At 36.9% G+C, this 22,210-nt stretch overlaps 1 protein-coding gene across 1 annotated transcript; it reads left to right on the top strand.

The window, feature by feature from the left end:
• Window positions 1-122: 122 nt before the first annotated feature.
• On the top strand, window positions 123-21,937 carry FERRY3 (FERRY endosomal RAB5 effector complex subunit 3). The gene is made up of 14 exons (XM_082482385.1): window positions 123-224; window positions 1,485-1,679; window positions 1,974-2,119; window positions 3,534-3,715; window positions 5,348-5,447; window positions 5,538-5,659; window positions 7,952-8,058; window positions 8,797-8,994; window positions 12,420-12,548; window positions 13,677-13,745; window positions 15,314-15,516; window positions 19,386-19,443; window positions 20,655-20,722; window positions 21,694-21,937. Exons 2-14 carry the CDS (start codon window positions 1,502-1,504, stop codon window positions 21,784-21,786), a joined length of 1,653 nt encoding a protein of 550 aa, XP_082338511.1. The 5' UTR covers window positions 123-224; window positions 1,485-1,501; the 3' UTR covers window positions 21,787-21,937.
• The last annotated feature ends 273 nt before the right edge of the window (window positions 21,938-22,210 follow it).

The raw sequence follows: 22,210 nt of genomic DNA, 5'->3' as shown, positions 1-22,210 counted from the left end.
CGACACTGCCGCCCCGCCCCTCGGGCGCCGGCAGCGTCCCGCAGCGGCGACGGCACATTCGCCGTACCGCGGGCGGGTGGCGAATCGGCGGCTCCGAGCCTGCAGGTTCTAACGGGGAGGTGGGAACCGCCCGGCGTCGCCGCCTCCCCCCTCAGCGGCCCGGCCCTCCGGCGCCACCGCCCGCCGCGCCCCCTTACCTGCCCGCCCGTCCTCCCGGTACCCAGGTGAGCGCGGAGGGAGGAGGGCGCCGCTCCCGCCCTTTGCTGCGGGGGAAGCGGCTCCCGGCCCTGTGGGCGCTGCCCCATGCGAGCTGAGGGGCTGTGTTGAGCCTGGGGGTTTGGAGCCTTCCCGGGGCGGGGGCGTGACGGTGGACGGGGTCCCGCAGGTCTTTCCCTCCCGCCGCCGGCTTTGCTTCCGCTTTTTCAGTGGCGGGAGCTAACGTTGCTTCGCGTGGCGTGGGCCGCCCATCCGGCGCCCGTGGTGGAGCTGAGGGCACCGGCACCGGCGGTGGAAAGGGGGGTTTGGCCCTCTCTGCTGGGGCCGAGCGGCTGCTCGGCTGTGCTGGGGTCAAAGGCATCGTGGTGTTGTCCTGAGGCGATTTGTTAACTGATTTGTTTAATCCGCTTCCAACACGTAGGTTTGTTCACAACAACAACAACAACAAAATCCCAATCCCTATAAACTGGTCTAATTAATTTTGCTGGGGAAAACATACTTTTTTTTTTTTCTTTGGTTTTCTCCTTTTCTTCTCCGTGGACAGTGTTTTTTAGCACTGGTGATGTTTCAGCTGGTCTAGTGTGTCCAGCTTTGCAGGTAATATTCAGAAAAGAGGACTGTAAATTGAGTGGAGGAGCCCTAGTGGAGGGAAAAATTAGTGATACAGGTATATGCTCCCATCCTGTATTTTCATCCTGTAGACATTTCTCTTGCTTTTCCTTTGGCTTATTTTTCTTGGTATTATTTAGGAATAATGACAATCTATCCTAAAGCAGGTTATAAAATGGCAAAATTAACTTTTTCTAAAAATTACTGCAAACTGTGTCCCCCCCGCCCAGTCTACTACCCACAGAAAGGAGAAAATAAAATCCTAATGCACTGTAAAGGATTTCAGATTTTGAGACATGCATGACAGCAGTTACAGTGTCTCAGTTAAAGTTGGCTATTTATGAAGATTCCTTCTGTCCTGGTTCTTCCTTTGAGTCAGGAGGCTTATACTGTAATTTGTAAGAGTAATTACCCAAATTCATATATTGATACACTCAATTACAGTTTGGAAGCTTTCAGTGTTTTGGGAACTTTAGTTCCAACCTATGTATTTGCAAGTCAAAATTGAGATGACTATGAAGAATTTGGGGGTTTAAGTTTTCTTGCTAGAAGCTTGAAAGCTAGAAGCTGTTTTATTAACACAGCTGTGGTTTTAATTAGCATTTTTTACTGATGATTTTACAAGAGTGTAATTCATGTTATTTTCATTTCTAATGCAGGAAATCAACTCCAGAAGATGAAGCCTAATAAAGGGAAGACCTGCACTAGGGAGAGAGACTATGTGTACAAATTCAGTGCTGGAAATCAACATTTAGTGCTTACTGTGCCCCTCAAATTCCCTGTGCAAGAGAATATTAGTCATTTGCATGGGCGTCTAATGCTTCTGCACAATCTGCCATGCTTTATAGAAAATGGTAAGAATTGATTTTTTAAATTAGTGTGATATATCCATGTCCACAAGTGTCTTACAACCTGCTTTAAGAAACCAAAAGAAGACTATTTACTAGAACAGTCTTTAAAAAACTTGTTTTTAAAACAGCAAAACATTAAAGAAAATTGCAGTCAGTACTAGCAAGTAAGGTGGCCAAGTAAAACATTTTCAGAAAAACTTTATTTTTATGTATCTTAGATGATTACTGATGTGTAACGTGACATGTTTTTCCACTGATGTGTTTTGTTAATGGACCATTCTCTTCTTGTTATAATAGACCTGAAGCAATCTCTTAATAAGTTCATAGAAGAGGAAACTATAAAAGATTATGATAGAGAAGCTGAAATGGCTCTGGAAGCAGTGAAATCAGGAAAAGTAGACATAAACCAGCTGGCAGATACTTGGGCTAAAGCTTATAAAGAGGTAAGATTAAGGCTGAAAAGTTAATATTCAGGACTTGCTTTGTGAGAGTGTGTGCATGTACAGACAGAATCACGTCTGTGAAGATGCAAAATTGCATTGAAATTCACTTTTACTGACCAATTCTTACATTTTTTTCTTTTATGTGAAAGTGATCATGAAGTTTTATCCTAAAAGTTCTCAGTCAGGATTTTCCTGAATTTAGTAGAGTCAAAAGATAAAAAATTGAGAGGTAAATAGCTAGTGATATTAAAACAAAAATAGACCTAAGGGTTATGGTGCATTAAAATCAAAACAAGAGATAGTAAAGTGGTATTCCTATCCTGAATCTCAAAAATAGCAATGAAGACTCCAAAGGGAAAGCGTATAGCTAGAAGAGACTTTTCAGCACATTTTCTGAGTTCATGTGACTATTTTACATTATTTAGCAATGATGAGGCTTTAGCTGGAATAATGCATCCAGTTTTGCATGTGATCTTCAAAATAGAGGAATGTAAAAGAACTGGAGGAGTCCTAGCAAAGAGAAAAAAAAAAGACTGACAGAAACTGCAGCATTCAAGGAAAAGTTTATAGGAATTTAATTAGCTTATCATAGAATACAGAAGAATGTTGTGAAAAAGTCCAAAACATACATCTGTTATAAAGAAAATTGGAAGCACATCATCAGCCTTAATGAACATCAACAAAATGAAATTAACTTAACCTTTAAGAAAGAAAAATCTGTATTAGGTGAGCATAGGAATGTGATATAACATTGAAGGAGTTGACAGTCTACTGTGCTAGCAGTTTCTATTAATAGGTTAGCCTGAGTGCAGGGGTTAGGATTAGATAATTTCTTGACATTTTTAACCTACGTTTCAATGATACAATCTCAATTTGTCATCTGAATCTGGTGGGAATGATTGCAAATGTAAGAAGTGTTTCAGTATAAAGGAGCTTGCAAAACTGGCATCGTTGGGCCATTCTTTGTTCAGTAAAAATTGCTTTTCTTAAATCAGTGTTGTTGATCAAATTCTAGCGACATCTAGTGACATCAGACATTACTCATCCTTTCTAGCAAAACATTTTTGTTTGCACAGCTGGTGTTTTGGGCCCTATCTAAAATTCATCAATTGCAAATATTGTTGTAGATATTACTGTTCTTTCAAAGTTGGTGATGGCTGAAAACTGGTAATTCCTCACTGTAGTCAAAACCTTAATGTTTCTGCTGTTAGTTGCTTTGAAAGAGAAAGAATATGGAAAGGGAGAAAATGTTAAAGCTAAAGCAGAATACAGAAAGCTCAAATTAGGAAAGATACTTCATGTATGTTGAAGGTTGTGCAACAATCTGCATGCCCAGTTGATTTTGCCTGACCGTTGTGAGGGATCCTTCTATGTCCTAAAAGGTACCATATGCTTTAAAATCTCTTATTTTTAGACAATGTTAGAGTATGCGAAACCTGAAGAAACCAGCTGGGATGAAGATTTTGCTGATGTTTATCATGATCTGATACATTCTCCAGCTTCTGAAATGCTGTTAAACCTGGAACACAATTATTTTGTTAGTATCTCAGAATTAATAAGTGAAAGAGATGTGGAATTGAAAAAACTACGGGAAAGGTATTCCTCTTTTCCCCCCCCTCTATCTTACTAAATAGGGGTGCATGCCACTGGGTGTATACAATGTGCAGGACAACCTGTGTCAACTTGTATTTGTCTGTGTAAGCCCTATTTTAGTTGTATGTTTCCCTCTTTAAAGTCATATAATACTTAACCTATATTGTTAGGGTTAGCTATCTTATATTCTCCTCAGTCACTGAAAATGTTAAAAGCTAAGGCTGTCAAAGTAATACAGGGTTTGATTTCCATTGTTCTATCCATGTTTTAAGTGGTATAGTGAAGTGAAGTTTAGGATATATAGAAAAGAAAGTATATTTATGTACTGCGTTTTCCTTTGTTATGATGTAATTTAAAGAAAAATTGGAAGTTCCACAAGATGAAAAGATGAGCAAAAGACTCGAACCAGATTTAAATCAGAAACTATTGAATTTGGAATTTAGGAAAGTCTATGCGGGATCTGGAGTTTCCAAATAAGCTTGAATAGCTGCAGGTGACTGCTCTGCCCACAAGAGGGAACACATACAATGCAGAGTTTTCTGTTTCTGTTTGAGACTAAATAGGTTAAGGAAAATGAATGCACACAAATATAGTATAGATACTGAATACTAGGGAAGCTTGTGGGACGCCAGAATATTCTAATATTCTATAGTAGTTTTAGCATTCTAAGTGGCAATACTCGTCTTGAGTTGTGTTTGTTTAAGCTCACATTTTAAAATGCATGCTTGTTTATACAGTTTCTTCTAGACTGAATCTTACATATCTGTAATTTGGGGATAAATGTTGACAATAATGTGTTAGCAAAACTTTGCTGCTTATTGAGTCTTCTCAAGTACACATCTAAAGGAAAGAACATTTAATCCTCAAAGCAATAATGTTGTAGAGCTCTAGTGTGTATTGACTGGTGGAATTTACCATGTCTATTTGTCATAATTAAGAAACTCCGTATGTCGGTGGCAGCTGAAACTATCCCAGATGAGCGTAGGTGGTGGTCTGTTTGCACAGGAGCTGCTTGGAATCCCTGACCCTCAATTCAAAATTTGTTTTGTGGATATTCATTGCTAAATCTGTGCTAGGGTAAATCAGTTCCTTGCTGAAGAAAGGACTGAATGTGAAAGACTAAGTGAAGCTAGGGATTAAGAACACTAAGGAGGGACAAGGTATTGGACAATCTGCCCTTTAACTCCGGGTCCCCTTGTTGAATGTAGTTTGAGCTGGAAGCTCATCTGACTATTAAAAATAGGTGTGTTTAACCTCCTTTCTGGTGTTTACCAGCCTGCATCAACTGTGGTTGGGGCAGGAGGAAAGCAAGGGACTGAGTAGGTCCATTCCAAAAACTCTTCTAATGATAAGGATAGTGAAGTGCTATATTAGAGTATCTGGAGATACTGTTGCACCTTCTTCTCAATATCTGTGAGGGCAGACTTTAAGTGCATGAATTCCAATTTCAAAATGAGCAGGCAGACAAAGTACTGCACGACTATATGTTCAGTTGTATCTGGGCTTGTGATGAGCATTGACCAGCTAACTGATACAACCAATCATTGTATCAGTAACTGTATCAACAACAATGGGTGTTCTGCCATTTTTTTGAAAGTGTTTCTTGTTGTAAATCTATGTTTGCTTCTTTTTCAGACAAGGAGCAGAAATGGATAAGGTGATGCAGGAGCTGGGAAAGTCGCTGACAGACCAAGATGTAAATTCATTAGCGGCTCAGCATTTTGAATCTCAGCAGGTAAACTAAGTTCAGTGAACTAGAATATGTCATGCAAATAACTGTCTTAAAAAGAAAACCCAAAACAAGTTATTACTGTCGTCATGTTAGGATTTGGAGAACAAATGGACCAATGAATTAAAACAGTCTTCTGCAATCCAGAAGCAGGAATATCAGGAATGGGTGATAAAGCTTCATCAGGACCTAAAGAATCCCAACAACAGTTCAATCAGGTATTTAATTCCTCTGTGATGCTTACTTCCATCTGTAATAGTTCAAAGGACTTGCTTTTATATAGTCTTTATTTCAGATGAGCCATTTAAATAGGATAATTAAAGTAAATCAAAGGCAAATAAACCATCATAATTAAACTTTTATATTTTTAGGAGTTTCTCCATTGTGTAATGTTGTAACCTTTCTGTACTAGAAAGTGTTGTAATGCACTAAACTACTACTTGAGCTGAATGGGATTTCCTCTTTTTTTACCTTTATTTACAACGTCTATCTTTAACACTATTTCACAAGGCTTTCTGTTACCACTTAAGGATGCTCTGCAGAATAATTGTAGTTTAATAAATGGTAACACTATCAGGTGTTTTTTCTTTTTTTCTTTTTTTCCATTTTATGTATACATCACTGGACAGCTGAAAAAATGGAATGTTTTAATGTGAACACTTGTGATAAGAGTTGAATGTGACTGAGGAAATAGCAAGAAAATGAGAATTTGTAATGTGAGGAGATCCTTATTCTTTATCATTAGTAACCACCGCCTTTGCTACTAATAGGAGAATAGAAGGAGTAAAACCTGATGCTTTCCCATGCCTCACCGTAGAAGAGCCTGTCTGACTAGATTTAGGTGGGTGCAGTAAGGAATTTATTGGAAACACAACACCTTTGAATGAAGTGGATGCCAATGATAAGAGAAGACAGGCATGGATCATACTGCATGAAATACTTCCTCACTTTCTCTTAAGTGTTTCCTTTTGGGATAAGGAAGCTGAGTGTATGGAACATGAGGGAAGAGAGAGAGGAGGGGAAATATATTGGAAGATCATGCTGTGTATTTAGATTTCTCACTGCTTTCCTCAGGATTTTGTTGTCTGTAAATTTATGTTTTGGAAGTCTTTTGCAGTTCTCAGGTTAGTCCAAGAATGTCCTAGGACTGTATAGCTCCCAAGCAAGCTGGCCTCTTTCTAAACTAGTGACCAGGTAAAACATGACTGTAGTAGTGACAGTCTGCTCAAGATCTAAGCCCAGTCCTAAAATATTTTTCCGCAGAATTTGCATGTCAGTTTTGTTGATTATTTCCATGAGGCTTTAAAGATAGTGAAATTACAAAGGCTATTTATACTTATCACTGTGAACATCTTGCCATGTTCTGTTCTTCTGCTGTAAAATAAGACCAAGGTGAAGTTGCTTAGAGCTGAAAGCTGGGAGAAATGGACTGCTAGAGGACCAGAGGCAAGTACCTCTGAGGGAGAGTGAGGATGTTTTGGCTTCATAATCTTGGATGTTTATAATGGATGTGAAGTGATAGTATTTGAATCATTGCACTCACATACACTAGTAGAAAGTGTGATCTCTCTGCTTGTGTTGAGTCCTGAAAACTGTAGGTCCATAATGCATTTGAAAATAATGCACGGGAAGTCTATAGTAGGGCAACTGGAAATTTAGAGAGGGAGAAATATGTGTGTGTTACACACATATATAGACATACAAATATATGCATATACACACACATATATATATTTATGCATCTAGTTGCTTATATATGTTTGTGTATATATTTATTAATGATATATCTCAGTTCTACCTCATCGCTAGGCATTTGCAATTAGTGGAATTGCTTGCAAGTTTATAAAACAATCCTTTATGAAACACCTTTGAAGATTAGGCACTTTGAAAATAAAGAGAAACTTTTCATTAATGCAGAAACAAATTGGAGAGGTGTTCATATTCTTTCACATAGCAGAAACAGTACTAATCTATCACTTACTACCAGACAGTTGAATTTAGGAAAAAAAATTGAAACTGGTATCTGAAATCTTTCCTGCTAGTTTGAACACTGTGGAGCATTGTTGTGGGTTTGGTTTTTTTTTAATCTCTCATTTTTTGGGGGTTGGGGGGGGAAGAAATGTTTTATCTAGTAACTTTATCTAGTAAGGTTTTGGCTATTATAAATAAGCTGAGAAAAATTCCTTTTTTTTTTTTCTTCCGTGTTATTCCTATGTTCTTATTATGTTATAACTAGGTATTGTGATTTATTTTTATTTCTCAGTCTCAGAATGCTTTACGAATGAGCTAGGTAATGTAAATCTAATGGTGGAGTCTACTCTTCCTGCTGGTATGCACCTGGAGCGCATGCCAGAAAGGCAAAACCTCAGATGAGTGGAGTTCATTCAAATAGGCTTAGTCTCTTAATTTCCACAGACTAGCTGAGAACACTTTGGATAGCCTTCACAAAATGTTGCTGGTCTTGAACAAAAATTAGGATAAAACTTCCAGTATGTTTCTCATTATTTTAGTGATGAAATTAATGTTCAGCCCAGTCAACTGAGAGAATCTGTAGAAGGAAATGGAAGAATTTATGAAGAGCAAAGGCTGTTAGAAGAAAGTTTTACTATTCACTTGGGTAAGTAAAGTAAACTGACACCAAACGCAAACATAATAACAGATGCTAATAAATAATGTATCTAAGCCGTGTATTATTTCCAGTATTTAACTGTCAATGTATGTACTACATACAGTTTGTAACTGTAGTACAGTAAGTTTGTAATTGTAGTACAGTATGGTATAAACTGTATCAAACAGTATCTAGCTACCTGAAATATACTTAATGGAAAACCTTCTAGAAGCAAGTTTTTATCCACTCTAGCAAGGTGACTAGTGTGGAAAAGCACACTAACATCAAAACACATAGCAGTTAAAAACTATATTTTAGCTTTTCTTATGTTTGGTAAGAAAATGTGGGTATTAAATTTGATTCCCATGATAAATTAACAGAAAAAGAGATGCTTAAAATTTTTACTTCTTGTTCATGCAGTAGAGACTTCTTACACTGCCTTTTTTGACTGCATCAGTATTTCATCCATAGCTTTATAATAGGAAACAAGGCTCGTTTCAGGTATAGATAACCATTGCTTTGTGACAGTATATGAAAATATTTCATTTTTACTCTTATTTTTTAAATTGCTGATATGTATGTAAAACTGGAGATATGGTTAAGAACTTTCTTTGAGTATTACTGATTATATTTCCCTTAGATCTTTTTCACAAAGCTTAGGGGAGCACTTTGGTCACTTGCATTTTAACAACTATCTTGAGTTTCCTCTTTTACTCTATGTGTCAAAATCATTTATATTCCATACAGGAGCTCAGTTGAAGACCATGCATAACTTGAGATTACTGAGAGCCGATATGCTGGATTTCTGTAAACATAAGCGTAATCATCGAAGTGGAGTAAAACTTCACAGACTTCAAACTGCAATGTCTCTCTATTCAACTTCTCTCTGTGGCCTGGTTTTATTGGTGGATAACCGTATTAGTTCATATAGCGGCATCAAAAGAGGTGAGCCCTCTAATGGGGTGTGTTGTGTCACTGAAAACTAATGTCACTTAAAAACTTACTGTCTTCTCTCACAAAAAATATTCCCTGTGAAATTAAAATTTACTGGAGGCACTAAAGTTTTGAACATGGTATTGCAAAAGGTAACAAATGCAAAAGAGATATGGATAAGGATGGGGGAACAGAGTTGTGCTCTGATATGCTGTTGTCTTTCTCATCTCTTTCCTAGGTTTTGTGTTTGAGTAAGGAACGTGTTAGAGTGAACACTTCAGTGTTGATTTCCCTGACTTAGACTGACTTACTATAGGAGCTTTTAACTCTGTAATGCCAGATTAGCATACTGAAATCTATTTGCAAAGATGAAAATTAAACACACTAAAATTTTAAATTGATAAGTAAATGTATAAAAATACCATGTGTTTTAGATATCTGCAGCACTATGAATTCCATTAAAAGTGAACGATAGAAATATTACTTGCCTGCTCCTGGAAAGCTTGGTTAGTAGCCATTTTAAGTGTATGTCTTTTGAGTAACTGGACACTGATGAAGGTGTTTTGTGTCAAGGTTAACCAATGAAACGTGTTCATTCCTGTTCCAATTTTGGTCAGTGGGGCTTTCTCTGAACCACATGATGGACTTTCCCACCTTCTTCTTGAAGTTTAATACCAAAATATTTACACTTGAAACGTCTTTTTGACTGGAGCCACTATTACTCGTCATTATTCTAGAGTGCCATAAAAAAATAGACTTTGGTGGTTGATATTATCTGAAAACAGTGTGCAATCAGGCTTGTAGCAAGAAGGAAAGGGAAGTGTACCAGTAAAAATTGCAGTTGCATTTGTGCTGTTGATGGTTTTCAATTTGCTTTGTTTTGAGAGTATTTCATGCTTGTACTTATTTTCAGTTACTTTTTTTTTAACTGCTTAAATATTTAAACTAATAACAAATAGAGAAGATTTGGTTTTATACTAAATCTTAGGTGATAAGAGGAGATGAACATTTAAGTAATACTGTTAAACACAAAATTGCGTCTTCTAGCCACCAACTAGATCTTGTAGCCGAAGTAGAGGGGAAAACAAGGGACTGTATCACAATCTGTAAAATACAATCCTCAATAAATTTTTATTTCTTCAAGTTTTAAAGGGACTTTGGTGAACTTAACTGTGGGCACATTCCACAGCTGTCTGCAGCACCATTCTTTTTAAAAATGTTGCAGAAATGAACGTGTCTCATATCTCAGCTCCTCTGACCTAATCAGATATATTACTTTAAACCATCAGTGAATGTCTGGTTGTACTGAGACCCCAAACCACTATAGACAGCAACTGAGGTTTGGGCACACTTCTTTAAATCCATTCTGTGGTGCGGTGGTAGCTTCTAGCAGAAGAGCAGTAATAAACTCCTTTGAGAGGAAATTTTGCTCTTAAACTTAGAGGCGTTTGTTGCAAGAGCGCTAGCGAAAACCAGTTTTCTTTCCTGAATGGTTCTTTAAGAAATAAATATGCTAATGGGTTCAAAGGTTCATAAAATTGCTATATAGAAGACCTTTAAATAATATATTGATGCTATTGTTTAAGTAGAGAGGTACTGGCTTGTGAAGTCTATAAATTTCTGGGTTACAAAAGTGCAGAAACAATTTTCTGCTATTGTTTTAAAGCTGGGGAAAAATACAAACCTAATAGCCTTTATTTTGTGATGGACTAGAAGCTCCCTCAAACCTCTGAGATTTTCAAATGCCGTTGGAGTAAATGTGCTTCATATAAGCATGATGTTCATCTAAGCATTTTACATTGTTTTGAGAACACCAATGACTTGGCAAGTACTAAATGGAGAGGCTCCAGGTGTATGAATTCCTGCAACTTACTTGGTTGACCTTATTTGTTTACCTGAGGAAGCTTAAGAATGTGCTTTTTTTTTAGTGTATTTTCTTAGTTATGTTTTGACTAGAGAAAATTTTGATGTTGCATCTTTGGTAAATCTGTTGTCCAAAAATGGTTCCATTTGTCTCAAAATTCAGGATGTACGTGACGTATTTGCAAGACTTGAAAACCATGACTGCAGTGTTTTCTGTATTTCTTACAATGTGTAAACAGTAACTAGCAAAAATAACTTTGAAATCAGATTTGGACACATCTCTAGAAAACAGCCTTGAACAGAAAGTTAAACTTATGTATGAACTTTTCAACATGCTCATTTCATTCAAGACTGTTTTTCTAAGATGGATGAATAGTTTCTTTATTTACTTTATGCATTGCCTAGCTCAAATCTCTTATATTAGGACTTTGTAGGGCTACTGTGACTCAGGTTTTGAGTAGGTATAGCCACAGACAAATGATAAACTAAAACTAAAGTTAATTCTAATTTAAATACAAGAGATTTTTCATTTGTTTGATTCAAATAATATGTCTTGTGACCATACTTTACCTTGATACACACAGAAGACATAATCTTTTGGAATATAAGCTTCTTCCTACCTTGGTTTTGGACACCAGAATTTAATAAAGCCTTTTCAAAATAGATTTTATGATGGAGATGAGACTTCATGTAAAAAGATAAAATACATTAAGATTTTTCTCTCTACCCTGCCTGTTCCTGTTGCAGCCTGTTCACAGGAGTATGCGGTGCTCTGCAGATAGGCAATCAGAGTACATTAAGAACTTTAAGGAGGATTAGAGCAGGTACCTCAAAATGGGAAGTAAGTAGCAATTGCTTAGTATAGTCCAGCTTGCTAATAGCTTGTTTTGGCTCCGACTGATTTGCTTGGAAAGATGGCTGGACATTAGGATAAGGAGCTTAGAATACCAGTCACAGAGGCAGTATGTTATGTTTCTAATTATCAGTATAATATTTCCAAGTCTGATGTAATACTTACTTATCAGGAGGAGGATCTTGCAGCTCGTTTCAGCCAATGACACTGTTCTTTAGCTTTCAGATCTGTGTTTTGAGAACTAAAAGGAAGGAACTGTAATTGCAGCTTTCCACATACGCTGCTGATGAATTTCCCTAGTAGTTTTCATTTTTCAAAGCAAATTGGAATGCGGTTGTTGCTATTGGAAGTATCTATTATATAGGGTTAAATAAAGTATCACAGATTGAAGGACTGTTAGTAATAAGACATCATTTGTAAAGCACAAATAAATTTAATGCATGTTTATTGCTGTTATTTTGGGGGTTTTGGTGTGGGTGTTTTTGTTTGAAGAGCAACAGCACTCGAGGATTTCTTTTCCCCAAGTAATTAATTTATTTCAAAAAATGTTTTGTCTCTGCCATAAATTTATTGGAATTTAAAGTGGACTCCAGCAGGGCTTTGACTGGTTTGGTGGGGGGTTGCCTTTGTAACTGGCCTTGCTTGAACAGTAGAGCAGAATTATGTAATGTTACTAAGCACAGCCTTCTGATGTGGATCTTAATTTTATTTTTTTATATAGATTTTGCAACTGTTTGCCAAGAATGCACGGATTTCCATTTTCCTGGAATTCAAGAACAGCTTGAAATTGTCCAGAAGGTTGTACTTAAGGCTAGAGCACAACGTAGCAGTAAGTCGAAAAGACATCATGGTCAGTGGCAACCAAAATTACTTTCCTTGAAATAGAATAGTGGTCAGCTAAATGTTTATGATTACGGGAAAGTTGATTTCACTCTCAGTTACCTGATCTATAAAATGGAATGTTTGAGTTTATCGATAAACTCTGAGAAGTCTGCATTAAATTCTGTCCTCGCAGACAGCATGTTCACATGATGTCTTTGCTGCCATGACAGACATACCTCACCAAAAAAAAAACAACCCAAAAAAGTATGAGTCCTTAGGTTCTGATCACACTTCAACAGCATCAGAAGCGTATAGGGCCATTGTGCTTTCCTGTGCAGTTTAAACTGCCTGTAGCCTCACGGACTTTATCTTACTTGACTTTTTGATTTCTATTTAAATGTAAAGCTTTAAAAATTGCAGGAGAGGAGTTATGACTTTTCCCCTTCCTTAAAATTGAACACTAAAAACTGAATAATAAATTGACTAAATGTGTATACTTTTTAGTGCTGACCAAATCCTTGTGAATGGTTTATTTTGCAGTTACCACATGGCTGTGAAATTTTCTGACGACATGGTATTAAGGCAGTACTTGTACGTCATGAAACTGTGTTTTTCTTGCAGAGAACTACTTATGTGGTTTAAAAATGTCAGTGTCATGAATAGATTCATAAGAGTACATCGAGAAACAAGTTTTCTTAGGAACCTGCATATTGCTGTAGTCATGAGGAAAATACTGAAAGCTGTTTTTATACTGCTGATTTATGTAAATCTCTAAAATTTTTCTTGTAATACTAGAAACAAATTTATTTTAAATAGTTACATTATTTAAAAAGCAATAGCAAGGTACTATGTAGCTGTGGGGGCAATTTGGAAAGTTTATTGTTATGTTTGAGAATATTATGTTTTCTTTTGCCCAAATGAAGAGGTATCATAAGATGATAAAATAAGAAAGCTAATGATTTCAGATAGGATTCAGTTCAGTGTCTGTTGAAGACGGCAAAAACACTTCCTGTCCACCCCCCTTCTTTTGGGGGACTTTATGGTAACTTCATGGTAAAAATTCACGCCAAGGATCATCTTAGTGCTTCAAACTTTCTTGCCAAAGTGTAATTAATAGATGATATGTTTAATGTTTGTGCTATGTATTTATATACAGAAAACAAAAGTAGTGGAAATGAAGATAAATTAAAGAATATTGAACGAAACCAGTCAAATATTTTGCCAGGTGAGTTCCACTGCATTGTCCCCCTCCTCTTAAAGCAATTTGTGTTATACAGATGCACATTTTTAGCTCTAAAGTCAGAACATAAATTATAAACTAAACTGGAGTTGACCTCAATCAGAGGAGAAGGATGTTCTTGTGGCTAAGGCAGAGAACTGGGTGTCAGGACATCTGGTTTCTATTCCCAGCTTTGCAACTGCATCATGTGACTTGGGGCAAATCACTTAGCTTCTCTATGCCTAAAATTTTTTTTCACAATTTGAGGGTGAAAAAAAGATCTCTGAGCATCTTGGGAAAAGGTGAAGCTTAAATACTAGCAACTAATTTTATTTTTGAAAATAATTACATATATGTCACTGCTGTGATACACTAAAGCATTTTAGAATGTATTTTTTAACTTTGAGAATGTACAAATCCATTCCTCTCAAAGAGGAGGACATCTTCTGTATGTATTGTGAATTTTAGTAAGGACAGCTTCTGTGGAATTTGAAGATGAATACACAGTTGGAGGAGGGAGCAGTGAAATCCATACATCCCGTGGTTGAATAAGAGGGCTTCTTAAAATTGCTTTCATGATTCTCTTAGATCTCATTAGTATAAGTGGATTATAAATGAACTCGGGTCCTTAACAGATAAATCCACGTGAATGTTGCTGCAGTGGCTTGTGTATTATTACTCTTTGATGATCATAGCTGGGGATTACTAACTCCTTAGCAGTCATCAGAAAGGAGTATGTACCCATTCTTCAGCTGTCCCAGTACAAAGGTAGTACCTTAACTTAAATGACCAGTGACAATAGGTTTGAAGAAAAATATTATCTGTTGACTGAAACAGTAGAAGTATTGCGTACCTGCTTTTCTGTTGACTCTAGTATAGGCTTTTTATCTCCAGCAGAAGGGTAAGATGGAGAGACCTGTATTTCACGGCCCCTTACCCTTTCTCTGCCTTTGAAAAAGGGATACCAAGTCTAAAAATAACCCCAACAAGGTGTCTTAGTAACTTTTTGGAAACAACTCCATAACTAATCTTCCCATTACTATGATATATTTTAAATTCTAATGATCACTGATACATTTGTTTTCCAGTAGCTATCTCAGTTGTTATGTACCTGCTATCTTTTTCCGCAGACTTTTCGCATCCTTTATTTTAACCCATCCATTTTTGGTATTTCCGCCTCCCACATCTGTCTGCAATTCAGTACTTTCATTATATATTTTGAGTATTACACCTCCTCTGTGTTTGCTTTTCTGTTTCGTGCTATATATAGATCATATCCGCCTGTACTGTCACTGTTATGTCTTATTACACTAGGTGTCTGTGATGTCAGTGAAACCCATCAAAGCAAGGAAGCAAGTGTAGCATTAATGTAAAACAATGATATTCCAAGAGATCTTAGATCAGTTGGTTTCTAACTTTTTTTAATCTCGTTATGTATGTGTTTTGTATGTCTCTTATGTGTTTGTATTTGCCTTTTGTCTTAACTGACCCTATCCTTACATTGCATAACAATTGTGCTTCAGTACAGATCACTATCATGATATCTTGACTTCTTGGTTTATATTATTCTGTAGGAGAATTCTACATCACACGCCATTCAAATCTTTCTGAAATTCATGTTGCTTTTCACCTCTGTGTGGATGATAATGTGAGATCCGGTAACATAACTGCTCGGGATCCTGCAATCATGGGACTCAGAAACATTCTCAAAGTCTGCTGCACACACGACATTACTACCATTAGTATTCCTCTCCTATTGGTGCATGATATGTCAGAAGTAAGTAAATGTAAAGATTTGGGTTGTTTTTATCTTCTAGAGTGGAACAAAAGTGATTTTTGCAAAAAGTATGTTTCATGCTGGTTTAAGTCAAATGGGACAGTTTATCCCAGTCATGTGCTCCTGTCACATCATTGTGCTGGCACTTATATCTACGTGGTGACCCAAATGACGGAACTGAACCAGTTAGAAACATTGCAGCCAGTTGAATCGCTTTAGTTTTTTATTCCCACCCCTCATTTTGGACACTTTACTTCCTTGATGCAGCACATTGCACAGTTGCGTAAGTATTAATGAAAGATGGGACTACGTGCCTGGAAGTCTTCTGGCAAAAGTCCTTGCTTAGAAACTATACTTTCAGATTCGCTGATGCGATAGTGATACTAGATCCCCAGTTTTAATTGTTGCTAGTTAGAAAAACTTAAATCTTGCTAGTTTTAGCTTTCATTTGCATATCTGTATTTTAAAATACAAATAAAACACAAGACCATGTGCTAATTGTGCTTTGAGAGTGTGTGTTGTTGCTTGCATGTGTGAAACTGAAGAATTATCTTCTTGTCTAGCTTAATATATTAAGTTTTGCAGAGTAAGTGGAAAGTGACCTGCATGATAAGTGTGTTTAGCCAAAACCGCGTTGTGTCAATTGCATTCGCAGCATTGCTTATTACAGTGCTTTGCAGCTGGCTGACCTCATTTGAAACACACAAATATATAACTTGTTGTTGAGGGAAAAGTGAACAATAACAGATTTCTGAAAGTTAACCTGAACTTGGTGCCTTCAGCAGCCCCGGTTTTGAATCTGCGTTTACCACCTACATAAAAACATTTTTGTAAGTGGTTAACCAGGAGCACAGCTGCAGAGATGTTTGCATGGTACACTGTCACAGGCATTCATCATGAGTTTTCTCTGTGTTTTTTCCAAAAGGTTTTCTTTTATGGATAGAAGAGCGGTGTTTATAACCTCACAGAAGTAATGAGTCTACCAATCTCAATGAAGCCATTACATTTCATTGTTATTGGACTTTCATATAAAGCTAATTATATTTTTCTATGAAAAAGCAAATCAGCAATTCTGTTTTCCTTAGTTTTTCTTATGACAAGAACAACAAAACCAGATTTTTCTGTTCTGATCATTAAGTTAAACAAAGGAAAGAAAGTGGGTTTGATATTTGAGAAAGGCAAAAGCGGACAAATTCAAATTCAGGACAACTAAAGCGTTACTGTGTGATCACTGTTCTGACTCTAATATAAACTGATATATAAACTGGGGATTGAAATGGCTCTAATAGGATGACATCGCTAAAAATCCTAGAGCTGACAGACTTTCTTGGTAATTTCAACATAGGAGCCATTGCTGCTGTACGCACAGCAACACTGAGAAAAATGTGACTCTTCAGGGATCTTGGACAGCTCTCTCTATTACCATAAGCTAAGACAAAAATGTTTTGAAAAATAGTAGAAAGGAGTGGAGTATAAGCTGTGTAACAAATGTTTCTGAACATGGTTTGTATATGTAGAGAGACTATTGATGGGTATATTAACCTCAAATGTTTCTCACCTGAGTTTCTGCCTTTTAAATGTATAGCTGCTCATACTGTGTTCAGGATTTGCATAGATATATTTCGAGTACACGTCATGCTCTTAACTTAGTAACATTAACCATTGAATTTTGGTTTGAAATCTTTGTCCCACAAGGCATTTATGGACTTTAGTGTTTTCATTACCTGGTTATGACATGGTTCTGCAAAGGTGTAAGCCCTAAGCTTTACAAAAGAGGCAGCCCCATGTAGCGAGTCTGTCACAGTTTTGCTTGAATGAAAAGGCTTGCAGCATATCTTCCTAATCAGTGAAGTTGGCCTTTTTTATTTTTTAATAAAATTTGACAACAAATTTATCTCAGCAACAAATCGTTGCATCCTAAAAAGGAGTAAAGTGTTGTCTCTGCTGGTGAACAAAACCAAAAGCCCCGGGTGTTTTTTTACTTGCTTGAATGCTGTTAACCAAAACTCGCTATAGGAAAGGGGGTGTTTGCTTTTTTCCCTATCTCTGGCACTCTATTTCAAATTGGTGCTTAGCCAAGCCTTCATAATTTCCTCAACTGTTTCTTAGTTTGCATATAGAGAAAAATCCTGATAACATGGCAAAATCACGAGAACTTAACATTTTTAAAGATGGATTAGAATTGAATCACTACTGTGTCATTTTCAGTTCTTGTGGCTTGCACGCAGTGACGTTCTGGATTCAACCTGTTATTTCTCTAAGTGCCCACAAGACTTAACATCTATGTTCCTCTGAAATAGTCCAACGCATAGTGTCATATCCTGCTGTTTCGATCAGTCCTTTTAAGGTTTATTTCCCTTTATTGATTATGCAAGGTACTCCTGAGTTGCCTCCAGAGCAACAGGACGTTTGTTTTTAGACACTTGTTTTTTGCCTAAGCTAAAATGGTGATCAAAACTAACAATAAGTGCCTACATTACTTGTGACAGAAGGGACACACAGGCAAATAAATTACAACAGAGGCCGAATATTTCTTCCAGAAAGCTTAGAAATGAAAAAAAAATTCTTGTTCGGCATTGTTCTGATTAATGTGTTGTATACTCTAAAAGCAGCATCTATTGATGCAGTGTTTTACATCATGAAAGAAAGTTTTCTGAAAGTCATTTCTAGCTTATGCTGTTTTTAATGTGTTACATATTCTGGGCATGGTAGGAGTTACTCCCACCTTAGTAGGAACTTCGGCTTTCAGCAGTTGTTTAATGCAGCCACATTCAGTATACTGTTTCAGTGTTATCAGTTGGCATTCTTAGATAACCTTGCTTCTCAAATAACTTTCTTTTAATCCTGAAGTTAAGCTCTCTGGAAATGACAGATTGCACAGTATTTGGCATTGCCAAATAAAGGCTGGCTTTACTGAATACAAAATTACATAAAGTGTAAATTTGAAAAGGTACATAGAATGTTAGATTTGTTTCCACCTTTGTATTCAGACTAGAAAGTGCTCATTTTGATGTTGAAGCGTACATATAGGTATTCTTTTCTTTCTGAGAAGTGTTTACAGTGACAGTCATTCTGTCTCTGACTAGGAATATTCATCTTGATATAATTCACTTTGTAGTGTACAACCAAAGAATGTTTAACGTATTGACGCATTTAAACCATTACTTAAATTATTTAGACCAGTGCTTGTAGCCATATCTTAAGATATCTTAAACCAATGTGGTTTCCATATCCTGTCTTGGTATTTAGGTAAGAATTTGCTATCTGTTTATATCTGAAACTCCTCTGTCAGATGAAGATGGATTTTGTTTGTTTAACTCTTAACATCAGTGCATCTTTAGGGGAGAAGGGCTTCTTTCAGTTTCAGTATTAAAGAGGTTTTCACTGAAGGTGGTGGGTATGCCAATGAACCTTAACTAGAATTATCAAGAACAGCTAGGAATCATCAGTTACTGCTGTTAAGATGTGGTCAGGAGCCTGTCTTTGGCTAGCTGAAGCATGAATCTGACAGTTACACATTGGATGTTACACGTTTTTCCTCCACAGGGGAATTAAATAGACGCATTTCCAGTGGCATTGATAGGGTTGTCAACAATATTTTTATTCAAGATCTCGGGTTAAAAATGTATAGACTGTTCTGACACTGGCCTCTCCTACCGATAAGCAGTGGCAGTGCTTTTATTGTCACCTGTAAAGTGTATACCGCCTGCCTAGAGTACTCTGGAAAATGGAATCCCTCTTCATGGCTTGTAATACCTGTTGGGAAAATGAGGTTCTATGGCAGAAATGTATTATTCTTAATAACTTCCCTGCTACTTTTGTTGGTTAGATCCATTGGGCATTGAGGCTTTCCATTTATTATTTTTTAGGAAATGACCATTCCATGGTGCTTGAAGAGGGCAGAGCTTGTGTTCAAGTGCGTCAAAGGTATGTTAGTGAATGCTTCAGCTGGTTGTGTTGCATCTGGTGACACCCAGCCTTAGCTCAGGCTGTATATTTTCCCCAAAAAAGGTGTTCTTCAATAGTTTATTGCTTTTTAAAATATACACTTAGATTTTCTCTTTAAAATTAGTAGCTGTCCTACCAGGAAATAGTCTCAGACTCTTAAAATGGAGACTAAAAATGTTTCAAAAGTATCTTTACAACTTAAACATAGACAGTAGAAGAAGCAGCCCTTACTGCTACTTCGAGCAATCTCTGAAGGAGGGCAAAAGCTGGTGGTTCTCTACAATATAATTTCCACTGTCTTTTGTATTTTTATTGCTTCAAACAATGAGGACTCCCCACATCTTTCCAAGACAAGTTTATATGCTAATTCATCTCTTTGCTGGAAAATCCTCATGACTCAATTTGGTTTTCTGTCTTTCCAAGTGGTGTTACTACTTACTGCATTCTTGTGTGCTGCACTTAAATACTTGAACCAGTCGTTTTGAGTAGGTAAAGCATTAGTAGTGGTAATATTCTGTCTACAACATATTCAAGGAACCTCCTCCTATCATGACCTTTAGTAGTTCACAATGGAGTATCATCCACATAGCTGCTTTCATTAAACAAGTATTTTTCTGAGTATCTTTATTTGCCACGAGCGTGTTCCTGTGGACCTTGTAGTTCATTTGTTATGGTAAGGAAATGCTAGCATAAAAATGCTGTTATAACTTGAGCAATAAAGGAGTGCTGAGCTTTTTCCGTACAAGTAAGTCCAGGTAGTTTCTGTTGCTGCCAGACTGTCAGTGTACTTTTGGCAAGAGGCTTGTACTCATTCACGTGGGTGTGATCACACGAGTGCTAAACTAAAGAGCTATTTCTCAATGAAAGCAAGCCATTGAAAGAACTCATAGCTGTCATATTTGGAGAAGCCTCTTGCTTCTGCTGGCTAGCACTGTCTGTACAGTAGGCCTGGTTATTCTGCTCTTCAAGGGTATATTGACTTTCTCCATAACTCATTAGGTTTTCCAGTTAAAGCAGATTTCAGTCAGGAGATAGACCAAGTCTGATTTAAATGCGATTAATGAGACATCCCTAGTTAAGACAGTTAAAATACTAATGGTATGTGAAAACGCACCCACTGCTTGATAATGGTGTAATTGATGGGGAAAACTGCATAGGTAGTGCATGCAATATGAATGCTATTTTTTTAGGTTTCATGATGGAAATGGCCTCGTGGGATGGAGGAATTTCTCGAACCGTACAATTTTTGGTACCACAGGTAGGTTCAATCAAGTTCATATCCAACCTAGAAGACTGCTGGAACAAAAAGTTAAATGTCAGCAGATCTAGTTTTGATTTCTTTGCTGTGTCCTGCTCTTTTTATGCGAGCTTCAGTTAATCATTGTGGTTTTGGTTCCTTGCCTATAAAACAAGAACAAGAGGCATTTGTATTTTTTGATATCCTGTAGTATCTTCTGAGGATGCTAAAATTTCAAACTGGGAAGTTCACCCTTACAAACGGTGAATACAGCACCTTTGAAAAAGATGCTTTTTTTTATATTGTTTACTCTGAAGAGATGGGTTAACCTTGCATTATTTTTAGGCATTTATTAGTTCTATTGTCTAACAACTTGGAAAGTTGCAATGCACTGAGTTCAGTCATGCTCCCACAAACTCATTAATGACTAGGTATTTGAAGTTACTTGAAATTAAGATTCTGAAATTATTTAATTTGGAGTTCTAGCAGATCTTGAGAAACAGAAAGTTTCCCAAAGGTGGCCACCACTAAGTTTTATGTGTTCTAAAAAGTGGTATTGGAAGTAATATAAAAATCAGAGTTATGTTAGGGAAGAAATAACATGTATTTCTTGACAAAATAGTAAACCACTGAGCAAGGAGGAGGCCAAGAATAAATCAAGTTCAATCTAATTCTGGAATTCGGAGAGCAGGAGTCCTGTAGACAACAAACAGCACTGTCCTGCTTGTGCTAAGCAGAAATAATCAATTACAGGAACAAGAAATGTACTGGAAACAGATATGTCACACAAACAGTATTTTTACATCAATCTTTTTCTTTTAATTGAGTTATATATAGAATTATAACACATAATTTGAAAACAATCTTTGTGGTCTTCTGAAAACAGCAATTCTCTTAATTGTCAAGAAACAAAGTGGAGATACTTAATTCTTCCAAACTACAGAAAAAAGCCATAGCTTACTGGTGATTTTTTTTTTATTTCTTTTTTCCAGACCATTTCTGAGGAAATGTTTTACCAACTGAGTAATATGCTTCCGCAAATCTTCAGAGTGTCCTCTACATTGACTTTGACCTCTAAGCACTGAATTTTGTGCATCAGTAAGATGTATGCTATTGACAAAGGACAAGATTACAGAGATTCTGGGCTGGAATGTCTCCTTTCTGAGGGATGATGACCCTGAAGTGGTATTTGTTGCAACTTAAAGAATCATGTCATCATAATAAAAGATAAAAGCTGTCTGCACTTGGGTGTTAGCAGTTGATTTTTGCCTCTGGCTTTCTGTTTCAGCAGAGCATTAATGTTGAATTCCTCACCTCTATCTGAAAGACATTCAATATAACTTATTGTATGTGATCTACAGAAATATAAGTGATTTCATACTTAAATAATAGGAGTAACAGCTTATGGTAGGCATAGGATCTTCTGGGTGGGCTTCAGGTCCTTGGGTTTTAAAAACACTTTCTGAATTTACTCAGTGACGTTTCAAAAAATATGAACAATGTTCAGTG

This window comes from Vanellus vanellus, assembly GCF_965231255.1.
Source record: "Vanellus vanellus genome assembly, chromosome: 1".
Classification (NCBI taxonomy): Eukaryota; Metazoa; Chordata; class Aves; order Charadriiformes; family Charadriidae; genus Vanellus; species Vanellus vanellus.
This window is presented reverse-complemented; position numbering and strand designations above follow the sequence as displayed.

Excerpts from the sequence above, each read along its gene's own strand:
- FERRY3 (XM_082482385.1), top strand. The coding sequence starts at position 1,502 with ATGAAGCCTAATAAAGGGAAGACCTGCACTAGGGAGAGAGACTATGTG. Across the intron at positions 8,059-8,796 it reads AAGTTTTACTATTCACTTGG|GAGCTCAGTTGAAGACCATG; the intron begins GTAAGTAAAGTA and ends TATTCCATACAG. Across the intron at positions 15,517-19,385 it reads TGGTGCATGATATGTCAGAA|GAAATGACCATTCCATGGTG; the intron begins GTAAGTAAATGT and ends ATTATTTTTTAG.